Below are 20,010 nucleotides of genomic sequence, written 5' to 3'. Positions count from 1 at the left end.
AGAATTGTTTTTTTAAATCACTGCAGCAAAAATTGTGTATATCAGAATCCAGTCACTGCATTTGAAATTATACATTTTTCTCAAAGTTACCAGCTCATTACTCTTCATGTTACCATATTTCTGGGTGTGGGCTTTTGTCTCCAGAATTCAGACTTGTGCAGAATTGTTTTCTTTGTTTCCAGAACAGAAAATAATCCTGAACTTTAAGGAAATAATTTTTGCTGGTTTAAATACCATTTTGAACACTCCACCCTGTTGTCATTGTTACTGGAAAGGATATGTATCAGCTTAGTATCATAGCTTATTGTGGTTGACCAGTGATTCCTAGTTAGGCATCTTAAAGTACATTCTTGTCTTCAAATGTAACAAATGTAAATAATATGCTTCCCTGAAACATGATATGTTATTTCTAAGGGCAGAATAAAGGTATATTAAAAGAATTGTAGTTGTAACTGAGCTTCCTGTTTGTGCTGTATTTTTTCCCAATAATCTTAAAAAATGTGTAATGTACTTTGAAATTCAAACCCAAACTGTTAATGATTTTGATTGATTTTTTTTTTTTTTTGCAATCATTATTTGAAATATGGTTGCAACATTTACCATCAGAGTTGCCAGCTAGAAACCTGTTGGTTTTAAGTGAATTTGAGGATACAAAACCATGGTTCTTACACGCAGGGAAAAAACATGAAAGGCCTTGGGCTGCTCAATACCCTGTGTCTGAGGGTTACAGGTGTGGGAATAATGAGTTTTCATTTGTGGACACTAAAGTTGTCAGGTACCAGCTGTTTCAGCTGAATGTTCAGAAGTCCCTGGGGCCTGATGGATTTTGTCCTGGAGTACTGAAAGACCTATTGGATGTTATGGCAAGGCCTCTCTTGATCATGTATTTAAAGGTCTTAGGAGTCTGAGGAGGTCCCTGCTGACTGGATGTCATGGTTTAGCCCAGCAGGCAGCTAAACACTGCACAGGCACTCACTCAACACCCCACATCTCCAGTGGGATGGGGAAGAGAATCAGGGGGGAAAAAAAAAAAGTAAAATTCTTGTTTTGAGAAAAGACAGTTTAATAGGACAGAAAAGTAAGGGATGATAATAATGATAAAAGAATTAGAATATACAAAACAAGTGATGCCCAATGCAGTTGCTCGCCACCCACTGCCCAGTTCCAGCCAGTTCCCAAGTAGCAGCCCTTGTCCAGCTTTGCCTTTAGTTTATACACTGACCATGTGTTTATATGTTATGGAATGTCCCTTTCGTCCAGTTGGGATCAGCTGTCCCTGCTGTGTCTTCTCCCAGCCTCTTGTGCCCCCTAGTCTACTTGCTGGTGGGGTAGTGTGAGGAGCTGAAGAGACTTTCACAGTATAAGCATTAGTCTTTCACATTTCCTTTTTTAGGAAAGAATGAAAAGTTGGTTTTGTAATAGCAGGTAAAGTTCACCTTTTGATCTTTTGAAGTGGAGTATTGTAAGTTTTGTAGAAGGCTTGGGAAAAAAAGACAGTTTAATATCAAAGTTGACTATTTCTTGTGCTCATCAGTTTTGTTGTTACTTAATCATTTTCCTCTTCTGAAGTCTCCAAAACACTTTATTATTTCACAGATTTGAGCGAGAATTCTTCATGAAGTCAAATTAACTTTAATATTCTTAAGTTTGAGACTCATCTGTATTCTCAGAATCAGCTGTGGTGGTTGATAACAAAGTTGGAGTAATTGGTATTTATCCCACTCAGAGAATGTAAAGTTTAAAGTATAAAAAGAACTGTAGAAAGTTAAAATAGAAGAGTGTTTTGACTTGAGAACTGCAGTTCCTCACTTGGAAATTATGTGAATCTCTTCATATAAGTTGGCAGAGCAGGCCCAGCTGGGGCAATGCAGACAGGTCAAGGAAACAGCATATTGGAAGAAAATTCCTCCTCTGAAAGGAAAGAACAAAGTTGGTTTGAAATTATGGGATTGCTGTGTCAGGAGTAAATCATCTGTTGACATAAGCTGTGTCTGTGCCAGCAGGCACTCTCAGTGCAGTTGTGCCAGTGTAGTTGTTGTGACAAAGGCTCTATGAGGGAATTCAGATTTTTACTGTAGTTGCATTACAGTTAAGTAAGGGAGAATTTGTTTTGATGTCTTCTCCTTTTCGTTCCCCAACCCTGGTTAAATTAATTGGGGGTGTAATGGTCCTTATTCTATAAATCAATACTTGGAGTTGCAGTGGAAGTACTCGTGACTGAAACATGACCAGCTTGCTGCTTAGTGGCCTTGAGTATGGAACAAAAGCTCTCTCACCTTTCTTTATCCACATTTCTTTAAGAGTGGGGATCTGTTAGTTTGTGTAGCCTTGGGTGCCACTGTCATTTCAGAGTAATTTCTCATCCTGTGTCTCGCCATTCTGCAAGATTTTAGGCTGTATGTTCCTGTGTGTCAAAATGCTCTTCCATCGCTTTGTGGGCAGACTGAAGGAGTGGGATTGGTGTAGGCTACTAATACATGTAAGTCTACATGAATGTTGTGTTATCCACTACTTCCATGACCACCAGAAAAATTTCTTCTCCACAAGCACGAGATACTAGAAAAGCTGTAAAAATACATTGTTAAATCAAATGTTGTTTTTAGGCTTAGCAGAACCTTTTGAAAAAAGTACTTTTCATACTTACAATTGCATATTATTGAGGAAAAGCAGTGGTGTTTCGGAGAGCATCTAAGCAGGATTATTATAGGTTATAAAACGTTAGTCTTTTAGTTTTAAGATAAGTATGCTACAGAAGGATTTTAGTATTTCCTGCAATTGTTTATGAAACAGGAGTTTGTGGTTTAGTTTTGGCTGTTTTCTGTGTTTCACAGCAAATGGCCCTTTTAGTTTGAAGGTCCTTTGTAACATGCTTTAAATTTTTTGGTCTTTTTTCTCCAAAAATTCTAATTAGCCACATAGTACAGATTTCTACTTTCTCACAGTTTTCTGCAGAACTTCAGAAAACCACTGGTGTGCAGGTATCATAGATAGCTGCCAAAGACAGTGCTTGCTTTCCTCAAGCTACATGTCTTTTATCATCAGTGGGGACAGTTCTTAGAAAGCTTTGTGATAAGCTCTTATTTCTGTCTTCTCTAAAACCAGCTTGTAAGAATTGCTTTCAGTATTAATTAGTAGCACTCCACAGTTACCTGGGGTAACAGAAAGCATAATTTCTCCTCATGTCCTCTCCTCCCTACCTGTTATCTAATGCTCTCTAACTGTTAGTTACATTTGATAGTCTTGTCATTAACTACCTATACTTTATGAGGAATCCTATGAAAGAGGATTTGAAAAAACGAGCGTTATACAATTATCTTCTTCCTTTAAAACCTTGGAAAAAATCTGCATTTGAATGGGTCAGAATAGTTTTCCATTTGGTACTGCTTGCTTCTGTCACCTGTTATGCAATATTTAGTTGGTGGTTGGTGTCCATTCTCTCCTCAGCTGTAACTATTCCAAGAAAGGTTTAACTGCTGCCTCTTGGATGATTTTTACAGTCTACATTCTTTTATAAGTAGTATTTTCTTTCTTCAGGATAAATTAGTGTCCTGACTATCTTCAGACCTTCATTTGGGATGCCTTCAAAATGACATCATATGGTAAGAGTATTGCTTTTTCCACTGAGGAAAGAAAAGATGCAATGGCTAAATTATACAACCTGGTTTGGGAAATACACGTTCTCATTTTCCTGAGGATAGCCTTATCAGGCTTTGTGTAACAAAAAAAAACCCAAACCAAAACAGCCACCAGCCCCTCTCAAAAAGAATTCCTAAATCCAACAGACCCTTGGTATTTGTCAATAGTAAGTTAATAGTCAAAAGTTGGACTTTTTTGTAACTGCAGATACTTAATGAAAAATTTATTTACTCAGCCTTATCATATAAAACAATCCTATTTCTACAAGAGAAAAAACTGCAACAAACTTAATTTACAGTAGATACTTTGGTATCTCTTTTACTGGGTTCAGTAACATCTAGCACAAATCTAGTTTAGATAGTTTACTCTTTAATCACATGCATTTAGTTTAATAGAACTAGAAAATAATGCTTTCTTAAGGATCAATGTTAAGTCTTTTGTATAGTAATGTTCTTTTTTGCCTATTCCGAATGGCGTGTGAATGTTTTTTCAGAATAAGTTGTTGTAGAGAACTTTTTGGGGATTTGAAGATAAAAGTAGACACTGACAGGATATTTAGGTGCCTGGAAAATATAGTCTGGTTGGCCTTAAGAGCTTTGCAAAGCCCACTGCTTTCAGTGGACCACACCCTTGAAGGAGCTGGAGTACAGAGTCTTACCAGATTGTATCCTGTCACTTTCCTGTTGTAAAACTCCCACACCATACAGGGATGTATATAGAATCAGTTGTAGAATTGTTTTCTGTGTCAGTAGTACTGCGGCAGCTCATGCTTCAATTACTCAGAAAGCAAAAAAATATCAAAGGAATTTTTGTGCCAGTTCCAGCGTCAAGGTGCTTCTTACTCTCTGTGGTGACACTGGCTGGTGCACATGAGAACGCTGGCGCGTTTGCCACTTTTTTCTGGTGGACCACAGAGTAGAAAATCTGCTAGACAAGTATCAGAGGTTCTTCTCTACTGAATGCCATTGCTTTATGGTGGTGAACACTTACTTTGCTTTAACTGATTCAATGCAGTTGCTTCCCAGAAGGCTGGATGATGTTAGTAATTCTGGAGCACTTCCCTGTCTCAAGATCAGCTGGCAGAAATGAGAGTTATTTCCTTGGATGGCTGAGTTTCTGTGCTCAAAGAGAATTTTCTTTTGTAGTCTATTGTTTTTAAATAACTAAGGGTTAGAGGACAGTAGTCACAGTAATAGATTTAGAAAGGTGAAGCTTTTTCCTTTAGTATGTGCAGATAAGCCAGCAGACTTTTGGATTATCATCTTGGAATTCAGAAAGTAGTAGAAGTGTAATGGAACTAAATCCTTTTTAATGTATCTAGAATCTTTATGTCCCTATCCTTAAAAATGTCTGTTAGATACCTGTTTTGTCAGTGATTTTAAGATTATGGGAAAAACTGTTATATTGAAATACTTTGAAGGTAGCCTCAAATATTGATATGTTAGTGTTTTCCTTAATTTTTCATACTGTCTTCATAGGGCACTTCCTTCTGCATTAGCATTTATGAGTAACTTCATGTAAAACCAAGACAGCATATAGTCTTTGCTTTCTGCTTTTCATACAAAACTCAGTTTCTTTAAAAAGTCACTGCTCTTAGTGCAGTGCATGGCTCAGTTCTTCTTACCATCTTATTACAACCTTGTTTCAAAAATAGTACTTCATCTAGCAAAACAAATGTGCTAGAATTGGCATGTTTCAAGCATAATTTCATCCTTTGCATTTTCTGCAAATGTTGAAGAATGTGGGGTGGTGTATTTAAGATTCTCTAGTCTTACTCTGGAAGCAATTTCTTTTCACATTTGTGTAGTACGTGATATACATGAGACTGGAATTAAGGATACAAATCCCTGGTTGAACTACTGGCCTTGGCATGAGTTGGAACAGACCCCAAGCTGGCTTTAACCTATGCCAGAAGATTGACAGTAGAATTCATTACTCCTCTCTAGCTTGCAGCAGCTGGCACAAAAGGAGCTCTGCCAGCTTTACAAAAGCAGGGAGCTAGCTCACAATAGTCATTCTTCACTGCACAACTGTAGTCAGGCACTGGTGACTTTGTGCTGTTCAAGGGGAAATAAAATTTGGTCTGTTCAAGGGGACATAGAATTTTGTCTATAGTCTGTTTCTTAAACACAGCGTTCCTGTGTACTAATAACTGCTGCTTTTTTTCCCAGAGTGCTAGATTTTGGGTTGTGGGGTTTTCTTATTAAAACTTCAACTTTTCTTACTGAATACTTTGTTACGTTTTCCTGCAGGTTATTTCAAGCTTTCTAGTTTGTTACTGCAACCATTTCAGTGTCATTTTTCACATGCTCCTTCTTTATCTGAAAATCAGTCTCTCTGCTGACAAAAGCAATGCAGAGCAACAGATGCCAGGTTACACAGCTTTTACTGTAAAAAACACTCACTTTTCCTTCCTAGCTACTTACGTTTTTCATTGGAATCCTGTATTACACAACATAGATGGAAAGCAGAAAACTAGTAATTGCTGAATATGTGTGTATGGTCTGAATCTGTAGCATGCATAGCTAAATGTGTCAGATGTCTGACTATAATTACTTGACCTTTCAGAAGATTTTTGGGATTATTCAAATAAAACCCAGAGTTTGTCTGTCTTACTATCTTGAGCAATCATTCATTTTTTTCTTGAAAGAGATTCCTTTATGAACCAGTTGACGCCTGTTTTTTTAAAGTAACAATCCAGTGTTTTGTAACCCATGCTGAATTCTTTTGGATGAACTGTTTTATAATTAATGGTATTGCATTAGAGTTGCTAGAGTGTTGCTGACTGAGACATTTATTGCAGAAAGATTTATTTGAAGTCATAGCCTCTGCTCCCAATTCTGCTGTCTGTATTGCAGCAAGTTAAATTCAGACAGCTTGCAGAGGAGGAGTACATACATAAAGAGATGGAGGATGAGATAACAATAAAAGTGTTAAAGTTGGCTTCAGCCAGTGGTTTGACCTGTCCAGTCATATAGTGGTGTTCTGTAAGCACCACAAGCAGACCCTCAGACCTTCAGACCCTTCATGCTTGCAAAGCAGGTAGGCAGACCTCAAATTCTAAAACACAAAACTACACAGTATCCTCTTCTTTTGCATCATAACTGGGCTTGAAGCATGGGAACAACCTACCCAGCACATGCATAGGCAGATTTTCTGTCCTCTCTCCTAGGAAATATGCATCTAGGAAAGGCTTTTTCAGGAATAAAGTTTGCTCCAGCCTACCATCTCTGCTGGGGAGAGCTGGCCTGTAAGTATGTACTATGTAACACATGCATAGTATGGAAAAAGCCTTCATGGAAATTCATGTACTGTGTAGCATGCAGTACATATACTGCATATAAGGCAGACTTGAAGGCAAGAAAACAAGCTATGAAATTCAAGAAAATATTGCAGTTGGAAAAACCCTGTTGAATAATGTGTTGCCCCTTGGCTGAGGGAAGGAGCTGGTAAAAATGAGCTGTGGAGCAAGAAGTAATGTTCAAACTATTTGTCCTATTCCAGTCCAGCATAAGTGTCGTGAGATGTGTTGAGGGGTTTAATTCAACTGTGCGGGCTGCTGTTAAAATATTTTTCTGAAGGAAAAAGAGGATTTTCTGTTGGTTTCTTGGAAGAAAAAGACATGATGAGATGCTGACTTAAAGTTTGCAGAGTTTCTCAATTTTGGGGACCAGGAACATGGGGAGGCTGAAGTAAGAGGCTTCTAGAAGCAAAGATACAAACTCCTTCCTGGACAGTTGAAGTGATCGGCTGAACTTGGAATCTGCAGTACTGTGAAACATGGCATCACAGCCATCACTGTTTTCACAGAGGCAAAGTAGAGGAAAACTTCTTTGTGTTCTTGTCAGGAAGGAGAAAACCTGTTATTTCCTCCTGATGCCGCCAAAGGGGAATCCCTCTGTTTTTTTCTCTTTCTTGACGGAAATGAGCAAGGACTGATTGTTTCAACGTTTGACCTTCCTGCTTGTTTGCCAAGAGAATAATTTGTTTTCTTTAATTCATAGCTTTTCCTTTTCATTGTAAAGCATTAGTAACCCATTACCTTAATGGAAGATTTATGGCACTGTGATTCCCATGCAAATAAGTATAAATTTGTGTATGTTTCCACCATTCAGTACAGAGTGTTAAAGGTATTCAGGCTCTCTCCCTATGAACCAAATTTGGAAGTTAATATTTGCTATCTAGGGATTCAAAATAAGAGAGATACCAATTCTTCCTGAAGTGGTAGTTCATTAAATTAACCCAAGCATAATAGCGAGTATTGCCAATTAACAATGAGCGATTTCTCATCAGTTTTATATTTCTCTTTATTTTAGTAGTGCACTGCTTGCTTTCATTAATTTGTCAAATGAGATTTAACCTAATCGTTTTCTGAGCTTTATGTGTTAAGAGTTTTTCATTGCATCCTTTGATAGCCCCTGGTATGATCTGTATGTCTTAAAATTATTTACAGGTGTGTTCCATGATGCTGTGTAACAGAGTGCTGTAATTAAACTAGACTTACAGCATTGGCTTTTTCCCTGTGATCATGCCAGCATTGTATTAATGGTACAAGTTTCATATTTTGACTTCCCTGCATTTTTGGAGAACCATGCACAGATTTTACTTGTACTAAATATGCCACTTATGTCTCTTCAGTTTCTGAAGGTTCAGGCATTCATCTGCAGTAGTCAGCTCACTCTCTTATTAATAAGAAATTTTTCCTTGTGAAATTTCATACTGGCTTTAGGCCTTCTGGCTATCATTAACTCAGGCTGTTTTGGTGCTTTATCTAAGTCATACAGTAGCCTTACATGATTGTGATGTACCTTTTTTCAGTATCTCAGCTCTGTAACATTTAAAGAGTTGTAAACCTTGAGCTTTTGAGCAGTTTGTAAAGCTGCCTGGCTTCACAAAGCAAGTAAATTCCCATGTGTGGAAGGAACTATTGCCATGATGCAGTTGAATTATAGTATCTTTACTTGCTGCTGGGTTTTTGTTCCTTCTTTTCATTATGTCTTAAGAGATGAGGAAAGTATTTGCATTCTTGAAATTCAGTATCACTTTATTTCTATATTCTTTGAACCAAATTCTGCCAAGTGCAAGAAACTGACATTTGCTGATTTCACATTTTCCTTTTGTTTTGTTGTACTTTCTTTTATAACTAAAAGATGCAGAATGTTCTGTACTTCAATTAATCTTTAAATCATTATTGTGCATCCTGAATCCTTTTACCACATCACTCTTAAAGCTCAGTCCACTAAATTGTTGCACCAGTTGCCTTATCTCCTTTATGGGTTTTGCCATCAATTGACACATTTTTCCATTATTGTCATTAAACAGCTTTTACTCAGCTTTTTTTCTTTGTGCAATTGCCTCATTCTCAAGAGGTTTAAACAAGGACAACCTTTGTGCTTCTATCGTGATGTACTTGTAGTGTTATTTTGCTTCTCTCTTCCTTCTGCTTACTATTTCCTAGGGTAAAAGTGAACAAACCATTAAATCTTTCTGGACATCTACTATTGTGTCAAATAATTTAGGTGACAATTGGTGTTCCTGCTGTCTTCACCTGGGTATTATTTTTTTTCTTTCAGGATGTTTTAACTCCCTGAAATATGTTTGTAATAAGAGGGGGTTTGTGAGTTCAGTTTTTCTTTTCCCCATTTTACACTTGAGTTTTTAGCGGTTCTTAGGTTTCCCTAGTGGCAGAGCCTCTTACAGCCCATAAAAGAGAGGAGACACTGGATTGTTACACCTGGTCTTAAGATGGTCTTTATTTGAGGATGACCTGTGGCCAAAATATGGCAAGAAAAAGGAACAGCTTCATGGTTTTCTCATTATTTAGATGTGCCTTTATGTATTCTGTGTATGTAGGTATAGTTAGGAGGTGGTCATAATATCCAAGATGCTTTCCTGATATGCTGGCAACTTTTCTTCCTGTACTTTTTTAGTTGGTTCTTAGCAGGACTTGTGGTCCAATAGTTTCTAAGAGAAGGTTTCTTGCTCTGATTTTCCTCTTTTTTTTCCAGAAAGAGCACATTTTTGATGAAAGTGTTACTTAAGATGGGGATTTGACTTGAAAAGGCCAGGCATCTCATCTTTATCAGTATTAGTTGAGTTATGCAAGTATCAATAGTATGGAGGAGAAGTTAGTCAACATTTGTTGAGGCAAATTATGGAGCTCCTAGACCAGGAGAGGAGACATAACCAAGAGTGGAATGAGGAGCTAGCAGGTTTTATGTATTTGTGTAAACTGTAGTATAATTTTTTTCATGTTAAAATATCAGCTTGAATTAGGTTCCCATCCTCCTTCTTTAAAAGAGTTTTCAGACAGAGTACTCCTTCATGCTGTTTTGCTGTTGATAAGAGTTAGTTATAAAGGAAGTATTACAGCAAGTCTTTTGTTTGTTTGTTTGTTTCTAAGATCTCTGATGTTTTGTTCATTGAATTTTCTAATTTTTTCATGTATATGGACTAATAAAATTCACAGTCTTAGGCTTTTTAGCATGTCAGAATTCTAGTGACAAAGCGAAGTACATTGTGTCAATGCATTGCATTTATTTTCTGCCATACAACTTTATTTTCTGCCATACAACCTTCCTTTCATACCTAATTCGAGTGCATTTCCCTACTTCCATGTTCACCAAATCATAACCACACGAAGAGGTTATTCACGACTTAGGAATGAAAGTCCATCTGTTAGTTATTATCTTTGCTGTACTGCAGCACTTCAGAATGAATGCTTGGGAGAGACTTTAAATGCCATACCCAGTCTTTGCCCTCTTCTAAGTGAATGCAGATACCTAAGAAATGCTACCCTCTTTGGTCTGGGAAAAAAAAAAATCCTTCGTTCTTCCCATAAGTTAGCATAAGTTTGGTTGTGGATTTTTAGGACTAGGCTCAAAATAGATAGCATGATTTATTGTATCTGAGTTATGCCAAGTAAATACCTCGATGTTTCCACTCAGTTCTAGGAAGAAAAATCATCTTTGTTTAAAATATGTGCAAGGGGTTTAGTTGATCTCTTTCACAGGAAAATCATGAACGTCATTATACAAACATGCATTTTAGTAATATTTACAGTTACTTAGATAGCTAAAACTTGTTTGTTCTCTTTTCAGTGTCTAGAAGACTAAACTAAAGAAATAACATGGTTGCAATTCATGTTTAATTCCAAATTGCAGATTTTTCTTTATTATTATTAAAATAAAAGTTCCTGTAGATGACATTCAGGAAAACCTGATCAGCAGGGAATTTCCTGCTGTCTGAATTCAAGGAGACAAGTTACGCCACTGCAGTGATAGCCACGGGCACCATTTGAGGGGAACTTGTTGTGATGCAGTGACCTAATGCGGCATTCCTGCCTGTGGGAGACAGATTATGAGACTAAATTGTTGAATTCCTGGAAGGTGGTGGAATGACTATAGATAGTGAAGCTAGCCTTTGCAGAAACTCATAGATGCTATCAGAAGCGCAGACCCACATTAATTTTAGTATTTTCTGAAAGGTAACAAAGCTGTTCATAGAGCAAATAGAACAGTTTATATGGGAGCTGATGTAGGATTGCTGAATCTTGCTAAATTTTCTCAATTATCACAATTTTTGTAGGCTTTTAAACTGCCTACTGGCAGGCAATTTCTGTTTAATTTTTGTCCTTCAAAAAGAAGTTATTACTATTTCGTTCCAGCTAAAATCAAAAGCTGTTGTCTGCTAAGATCATCTCTTTGTGGTCCCTATAAAGGGAGTCGTTTCTTATTAAGAAAAAATCTAGCCTCTTTATTGCTTTGCGACATGGGCATAAAGCCTTGCTTAGGGCAAGAAAATAATCAGGAAAGTGTATCATTAGATGGTGGGTGTTGTTCAGGGAGTCTGAGGGAATGTATGGAAGGGAGAGAGAAAACATGTGGAAAGTAAATACCAGGGAGGAAAGAAGATTGAGAGAGAAAGTGCAAAGAGAAGTCCCACTGAATACAGGGATCGGGAAGCCATAGTGCAGACAATTTGCATGAACTGGGCAGCGGGAGAAAAGAGAAAGCAGGGGGAGGGTTTAAAAGAAAGATGTGAAATTGGTTATTAAGGCCATGGTTCTGTTGGCATGGTCTGTTAGTTTGGAGCCAGGCTTATCCCAAATCCATCCTGGCATGAAGGGCTGAAGGAGCTTGTTTAGGATGATAACTTCAGTTAAGTTAGTTCCTGCAGCTGGTCCTGGAGCATGGCAGAGTCCAAGTGAGAGGATAAACTTATGCTGGTTGTTAATTTTACTGGATTGTCACTTGAAATGTACTGTGAAGGAAGGGCCTGAAGAATATTGCAACTCGTTGAGGATTCTTATTGAGCAGGCTGTGTAGTCCCAGTGACAGAAAACAAGAAGGTAAAAGTGATGATAAAAGGATGTCTGGTAATATCTGATCATGAGGTTCTCCCTGCTCCACGTCCTGCCTGTGGTGAGACCAATTTGCTGCACATACAGGAAAAGACCTGCCATTCCAGTGTTACCCTACATCCTCAGCTCATCTTGGTGAATAATCATTACAGGAAGTTATAAGACTTGTAAAAATGCCATTTCATTTCATTTTTCTCCAAACCGGTATAGCCTTTTCATAAGTAAAAATTGAAATTGTGTGTGTAAGGAAGAACCTTACAGGGCAGTCTTCTTTTACCCATAAGTCTCTGTTATTCACCCTCTGATGTATGATTTTGTTCTAGTCCTGGGATAAAATTGGGATTTTTATCACGACAAGGTCTTCAGAGATAACCTGAAAAATCAGTCTTGCTCAGGAGCTGTTCTTAATTAGACTTTGGAATTGATGTGACAAATACTAGTTTTGTTTTGAGATCTCTTAAGCACAGTCCAGGAAGTGGCTGGCAGGTGGATTAGCAGAAAACCTCAACTTGCACTTGTGTATGAAGCAGGGAATGTGGTAGACTGAGGTCTTGGATAGGACAGACGGCAACAGCCGAGTTTAAATAAGAGAAGCATTAAGCTCCTTTGTTATATTCTTCCTGAAGTTGACAGCCCACATTATGCACTAAGAATTTAGATGTTTTCTCTGTCACTGTCAACCAATAAAATTTACTTCAAAAACAATAAAGATAAAGCTCTGACTCAGTGATCTAACACTTCAATAATTTACTATCATAAAATAGTTTTAAGTACAAATGTTTTATCTTATGCCAAGCTGGACGCTACAGATGTTTTGTCTAAAATATGAGATAATGGAAAGTGTATTGTGGCATGTGAATTACTTTAGCCTCTTGGTGGTAAATGTTTGCTTAACCATAAAAGAATGTGTTGAAGTCCTTGCCAAAGGAAAGGTATTGCCATACTTCGCATTTAAAGTACTGTAAATAAAGCAGTAAATATGTTTCTGTTCATGTATGTTAATACACAAGTTATGAATGCATTCATTCAATAAGAAATATAATATACTGTTATCCCTTTTAAAGGATTTCAGTAAGAAGAAGTCATAATTACTTTGGCTTGAGTGAAACATGAAACCAAATATTTTCATGATGATTTGAAGTTAAATATGAGAGAATTTTTGCTCAAACTAAGTCTCCCTTAAATCCCAAGAACTCAAATCCTGTTTTACCCTCAGTATTCTACTTGTGTGCTGACTCCTGATGTACTGCTCTTAAGCACACATTACTGTAAATCATTAAGTATATGAATCCTTCACCATCCAGTGTTGGTTTTGGCAAAAGAAAATACAACTACCTAGTATTTTAATGATCAGAGGAGGTACAGCAGCCATGAGCAATACTCCACGTACTGCCTGCAGTATATTTGGTTTTGAACTTCATTTGCCTTTAGCTGATAAAATAGCTTAGTGGTAATTTAATTATGCTGATTACAGAAAGAATTGCATAACTCGGATTGCAGTATAATAGTATAAGAGCATCCTTTGGATGCTGCTCTTATAGGAAGTGAAAGCAACAGGGTCCCACCTTCAGAGGCCTTTGAAATACCCTTCCTTTCCCTAAAATCTCACATCCAGTTTTCCAGTTAGAGAGTTGGGAGAGAATATTACAGTTTGAGAAAATTAATTGTGGAGAGGATGCTCAGTTTACTTTCTGTTACTGTGGTATCATTTGTTATGTACCTGGTTTCACCCTCTGGAGTGAAGAGGAGCCATTTTCTGGGAAGGGAGCACACATCCAAGTCATGCACCTCTTGTAGCACCACACGTATGTGGGGATTTCTAAAGGGGTTTGTAGCTGATGGTGCTGTAAGCAGAGATTTGCTTTGGCATTATAGGGGTGTTGTACCATCTTTTATAAGTTATTGCTGAAATCTTCTTGTGTCAGAACAGGGGTATCTCTCCTACAAAAACAGAGCTCTAAGTGCTTCCAGTATACCTGTGCTTTGGTAGTTGTTCAGATACGCTTTTTATTTTATTTTCCCAGTGCTTCACTGGTACTTCATAAGCAAACATGATAAATAAGGTACACTGCTAACTATGTAAATTAAGCCTGGAGTGTTAAAGCCTGTAAGTAGGATATTAAGTGTTATTTTTAATTTAGAACCTGATTTGGATAAATATATCAATTTTGATAACCCTTTGTCTGTGTCCGATTTGCCAAAGATATTCATTATGACATAATAAATAATTTCAGCCCTTAGAGAAATTTGACTTTGATTCTCCTCTTGTTCTTTATACTTAGGAGGTTTTAAAAAAATCTGTGTAGTTGGATAATAAAACTGGATGTGTAATTTGAATGATAAGGTAGTTCTTTTGGACATGGTATCACCTGAAAATCATGTGAAATGCCAGAGAGCTTTTTGATTTTTTCTTTTCCCAGAAAATGTATGTTATGTCCTTGCTAGTATTAAAATCCAAAATAAACTTCCTGTTATTTTTAAGGTACAATGAACTGGATGCCAGTAGAAGCCTCTTAGACAATTTGAAAGGCAAAGTAATAATTGAGTATCCAACATTATTTGTGGTCTTGAAAACACTGAAGAATGACATGGTGGTTCTTGGCAAAGGTGAGCATATATATATATTTCCTGTTATGCTATACTTAGATATTTTACTTACAAAAACAGTAATTAAGGATATACCTATTAATAATGTCAGGAATGGGCAGTATGTCTTGTATTTCACTCTGAATCAAAACGGTTGCTATAAGAAAGCTATTATGAATGCTTTGTCTTAAAAATGCTGACTGATGACCTACATCCATAAGCTGTATTGTATGTGTTTTTCTAACTTTTTTTACTGGTGCTTTATTCTTTTTCTAAAAAATATTCTTAGCCTTTAAGGTAAAACAACTCTTCAGACTTGTGCTAATTTTTTTATGTAGCAAAGTTTGACAAGTCAGGCAGTCTGGGGAAGATGAGTTTCAAGTAAGCCTGCTAATCTTACATCCTAGCATAGCTCCTAACTTTGGACAAATAGTTCTGAATTGTGGGATATTTATTAGGAATCATAATGGCAAAGTAGGCTTTTGGGTGGATTAAAAGCACAGTGTTATCTTTTGAAATTTACTTGAGGGAAAACTTTCATCTTGGAGTTAACTTGAAAGAGATTCCAGGTCTAGCAAGAATTTCTATTTTAATTTTTAAGTGATTTTCCATTGTTCTCCCCAGTATAAAGGGTTCACGTCCCAGCTTCTCTTTCTGCAGCTGCTGAAATAGGGAATCAGTTCTCTTGTCTCCTAGTCCCCCACCTGGTCACCTTAGTTGTCAAATTCCATGCTTTTCAGTGGTGAGCCAGCCTGTAATTTCTACAGATTTTTGAGGAAAAGCTTTGAGATATATTTGCAATTACTGTTTCCCTGTGGCAGCTCAATCATGGATCTGTATCTGTATAATTTAACTGAATAAATATGTGACTGAGAATATTGTACCAGTGATACTGAGCTTCCATGGATCTTGGCTGTTGTGGCTAGATTACACTAAGTGATCCACTAAGTGAGGGCAACCTGCTCTCAAACATAGGGCATGTAAAAATTTATTGTGCAAGGGCTTCTGAGAGTGAGACTGTGCCAGGGGTAAGGTAGGAGTGTTGTCTGCATAACTGGGTCTACTGATATTCACCCTGAGAGTGCACAAACAAACACTGGAGTACATGAAACTTGGTATTTTTGTGTTTACCCATTATTTCTTGATATAGATCCCTTGCTTTTCAGTAGTCAGCCCTACCCTTATGATTTTGAGATCAGGAGGGAATTACAATTGATTGACTCATATACTTAATCTGAATAGGGTTGTTGTCATTGTCTCCCGAGCTAATAGGGAGGTTGTCCTTTTAAGGGTATAGATTCAAGTAAAGTGTTGATTGAACAACTGTATTTTGAGGTCATGCTGCTGCAGCACCTAGCTGATTCTGTAAAAGGCAGAGAAGGGGAAGAGAGAGATAGTAATAGCTGGGGAAGCTCCGTCACAGGGCAGGGCAAGTGTGTATCTTAAAGACAGTTAAGCTTCCTCTGCTGCAGGGATCATTGGGGTAGCAGTCATCCCTGAAGCTGGTATTCTGGGAACACTGACAGCTATTTCAAGTTATGAGAACTATTAATTTTCTTTTGGTTTTCTTTTTTATTGTTGTTTTAACTGTTTCTATATACTCCATAAAAAAGAATAGCTCCCTATTGAGGTGTCTTGGGTATAATACAGCAAAAATTATGGCAAAAATATCATGATTTTCCCAACTTTTATCATAACTTATTTTTGTCATCTTCTCAGTTAGGATGACAAACTCAGCCTTGAGTTTGTTTTGGATCCTGTGTTCTTGGAATTTTTTCTATTAAGAGTGGAAGCCTGTGACATTAACTTCAGATTCTTTCAGAAAAACTGTATTCAGAACATGAATATAGAAGTAGGAGGGCTTTTTTGTTGCTGTTATTCTGCCTGAAGACAAAATACCACTTCTGTTGAAGTGTGTCACAATCAGTGTACTCTTCTGTTCTGTGTCATCTTTACAGAATATAGGAGGAAAAAAAACAGTTTTCATTTTGCTTTAGCAGTTGCATTCACAGATAATTGCTAAGAGTGCAAATCTTGAGTTCATCTCCAGACTGTCCAGGGAGAAGTCTTTTGTAATCAGAGAGGTATTCTAGCCCCTTCCCATCTCCCAGGAAGTGACCTTTCTGCTACAGCATCTTCTGTGCTTCCTGCAGTCCAGTTTCTTTGCCATGTATGGCTTTTTGTATCAGTTGCATGCTCCTCCTAAGCCATCCATCCTGCTCTTGCTTATCCTATTTCTACCAATACTGCCTTTCCTTTCTGTCCTACTTGTGCCCCTGGAGGGACACTTGTCTCACTCAGAGAGCCTGTCCGGCTGACCTCCCTTTGCATTCCAGGCAAACAGCCGCCACATTGATGAGTGGATGTCTGGCAGGGTGTCTGCTGCAGTATGAGGGCTCAGCTACCATAACCCTTCTGACTCTGCTGGCAAGGGACCCAGGCTGGAACAAGGAACAAAGTCTTGTGGGAATTTTAATTGCTAAAATATTGTTTCTTTACTGAGCAGTGTCAGATCTACCCCCTTCCTCGGGAAGAACAGAGGCAAGTTTTTATAGCCACAGCAACAGGCACACGTTGGGGAAAGATCACCATTCTACCTGTGATTCAAGTAGTAACCCCCAAAGACTGAGAGAGAGATAGAGCTGGACACCTTCAAAGAGAAACTGCTGGAATTTAATGAGCATAAAGACTTTATCCTCTCCTTTTTTTCAGAAATGGCTGATGTATTTTGGCTGAAACTTTCAAGTAAATAAGGAAAATAAAGATTGAGGACAGAAACTGCCACTGAAAAATCCAGAGTTTAAATTTTTAATTATAAGTAAACTGCAGACAGTTTTATGGAGGGAATGGGCAATCTTAATTTATAGGCAATGCTATCAGCACCATACAAATATGTTCTTTTTGAGTGAAGACAATCTGTAATTCCTGTTAAATAAAACTTATTGTAACAGACAAAAATAAAGCTAAAATTTGTCTGTTGAGCTTTGCTGTGAGTCAGAAGATTGCCACATTCTTTTATGTGATGTTTTGATGCTTGACTTGCTTAATAGCAAAACCTACAGGTGCTCTGATTTCAGCATACAAGGTCAGTCATGGCTGAAGATAGTAGGGGATTATAGAAGCTTTTACAGGACTTAGGGGCAAAAACAATCCTTACTTTGTTCATTACTCAGTACATATCTGGCATATAAATGTTAATTGATTATACACTAGATTTAATGTAGACAAAATTTGACCTCTGATGTTTCTGGGTGAAATGCCTCTATTTTCTTGAACAAATTCCTTGGAAGCTGTACAGGTGCACACTGTGTCCTATGTATTATCCATGTTTGCCAGCTGTAGAACTTATCTTGACAAGACAGTAACTATACTTCATCAGCTCCCTTTCTCATAATGAAGCATCTGACACTAAATGCTCAAAAAGGTGTTTAAATTCATAGTCAGATCAAATACTGAAAATAACAATGAGAGCAGAGAGCAGAGTGTGAATCATGGGCCTGCTTTGCTGTAGTTTATTTTTGTGCTGCTTGAGTGTCACCAACCAGTGGCATTTGGTGACCTCACTACAAGGTGACCAGGGTCAGTGCTTGTTAAAGAAGGATTCATGGGGTGTGAGGCTGAAGACCAGTTTTGGAAATGAGTGCTTCACTATATGATCTCAGCAGAGCACAATAGCCATGCCCTAAAGCACAAGTTGTTGTGCAGCTGGAACCTCATCAGCCTTAGCTCATGGATTCACATAGTTTATCACCATCTTTGGGATGCTGGAACATGTGGGAGAAGCACGTAGGTACATCATTTTAATTTTCCATTTTGAATTTTTCAGTAGTTCCCCATCTTAATTGAAATGCTAGGAAAAGTGTAAATGACTTATAATGTGTTACAGTTGCAATATATGTATGTAGCAACTCAGAAAACAACATGTAAAGCAAACCAAGCGAATGACTTAGAATTTTAAGTGGATAAAGAGTTTTGTGCTTTTCTACTTGACTGAAAGACCAAGATTTAAAAACTAAAATAAATTCTCAACATTGCCTGCTTTCTCCTTCAACAACAAGGTCGTACCCAGGGCTTTATCCCATGTTATGAGACTGGTTATGTCTTATGAAATAGCTGTCCTCAAGAAAAGTGTGATTGAAAGGAAAAGAAAATAGGAAACTGCTTCTGTTTGATGAACCAACAACATTACTGAAATTAATTGCTTGTTTGGTTTTTGTGTTCTATATCCTCAGATGGCAGTGAACCTGTAGAGAACTCCGACAGTGAAAGTTCATCTATTTCATCTATGGAGGAAGGGGAAATTCGGGACAGTTCATGACGGTGCTTTGAGAGGAGAGGGTGGAATGAGCTTTTTAGGTTTTTAATTATTTAATTAAATGATTTTTTATACAACTGAATTCCTAGAGGTTTGGTTTAACTTTCTTCGCTAAGACAGCATTCCCAAAGTGCCTGCCTATTTTTGGATTTACTAATGCATATTTAGGGGTGTAAATAAAGAGATGGGGAATTGCTGGTTCCAGAAAGAAAATTATATTCTTATTTAATTGCAGCCTTCAATTGCACCATTGGTTTTCATTTTTTTCATTTTCCCCTAACAAGCTCAGTGTCTAACTTCCAGGTTTAAATATCTGACCACATATTTGTATTTTAAGTGGATTTGGGTCTTAATGCTTGAACTTACTGAAGAAAAATGAAATCTAGTTCTAATGAAACTGATGTTTCATTACTTTTGACTTTAATCTTTTATGGTGACATTTTAGGTGCTTGGTGCAATTTGTCTTACTTGGTTGCATTCTTGTTTAATATGTTAATGGACAGGTCAGACTGTGTTTTCAGGGTGGCTTGTTGCTGTATGTTTAATCTTCTACCCGGATCTTCTACATTAGCGTGGGGTTTAAAATCAACAGAATTGGATGCATAGAGTGGCACTGATGCAAATATACTGCACTTCTAAAGAATGTTTGTGTTCTGCATCTCATGTTCCCAGTATACCTACTGAAGTTAGGTATTGTAAATACTTACTGGCATATCAACTCAATTTATCTACTTTAAACAAATAAATTGTAAAGGAAAAAAAATCCTGTACTTTATCATCTGCTAACAATAGAAGTTTGTGGTTAACTTCTGGGAAGATTTCTAGATCACAGACCACATATCCCTGCATCCAAGTCCTCCCTGCCTGTGGGGTCTGTTGCAAGTGGTGCAGGACAGGTGAGCCCCCGTACCCACTTGCACCAGGGCATTCTCGTGACTCAGCATCAGTGTTTGAGTTAGTGTGCAAGGGTCTAGCCAGGTCAGTGTTTGTAAAGTCTTCAGGATACGATCCCTCTCTGAGCAGCTCTATGAGGTTGTTGCTGCCTCTATTATTACCCCAGTCTCTGTCTCCTGCTTGAGACTGGCACCTTTGTGACAAAAGTTGGTGTCCT

At 37.6% G+C, this 20,010-nt stretch overlaps 1 protein-coding gene across 1 annotated transcript in view; it reads left to right on the top strand.

Annotated features, from left to right (window-relative positions):
• The window catches only part of ZNHIT6 (zinc finger HIT-type containing 6), a 32,648-nt gene extending 13,667 nt beyond the window's left edge, over positions 1 to 18,981 (top strand). Inside the window, exons 9-10 of the mRNA XM_027694393.1 lie at positions 14,481 to 14,605; positions 18,817 to 18,981. Coding sequence (XP_027550194.1) covers positions 14,481 to 14,605; positions 18,817 to 18,902 — 211 coding nt within the window. The 3' untranslated portion in view covers positions 18,903 to 18,981. The remainder of the gene's footprint in view (positions 1 to 14,480; positions 14,606 to 18,816) is intronic.
• The last annotated feature ends 1,029 nt before the right edge of the window (positions 18,982 to 20,010 follow it).

Source organism: Neopelma chrysocephalum, unplaced genomic scaffold (assembly GCF_003984885.1).
Source record: "Neopelma chrysocephalum unplaced genomic scaffold, ASM398488v2 Primary Assembly neopelma1_97, whole genome shotgun sequence".
NCBI classification, from domain to species: domain Eukaryota; kingdom Metazoa; phylum Chordata; class Aves; order Passeriformes; family Pipridae; genus Neopelma; species Neopelma chrysocephalum.
This window is presented reverse-complemented; position numbering and strand designations above follow the sequence as displayed.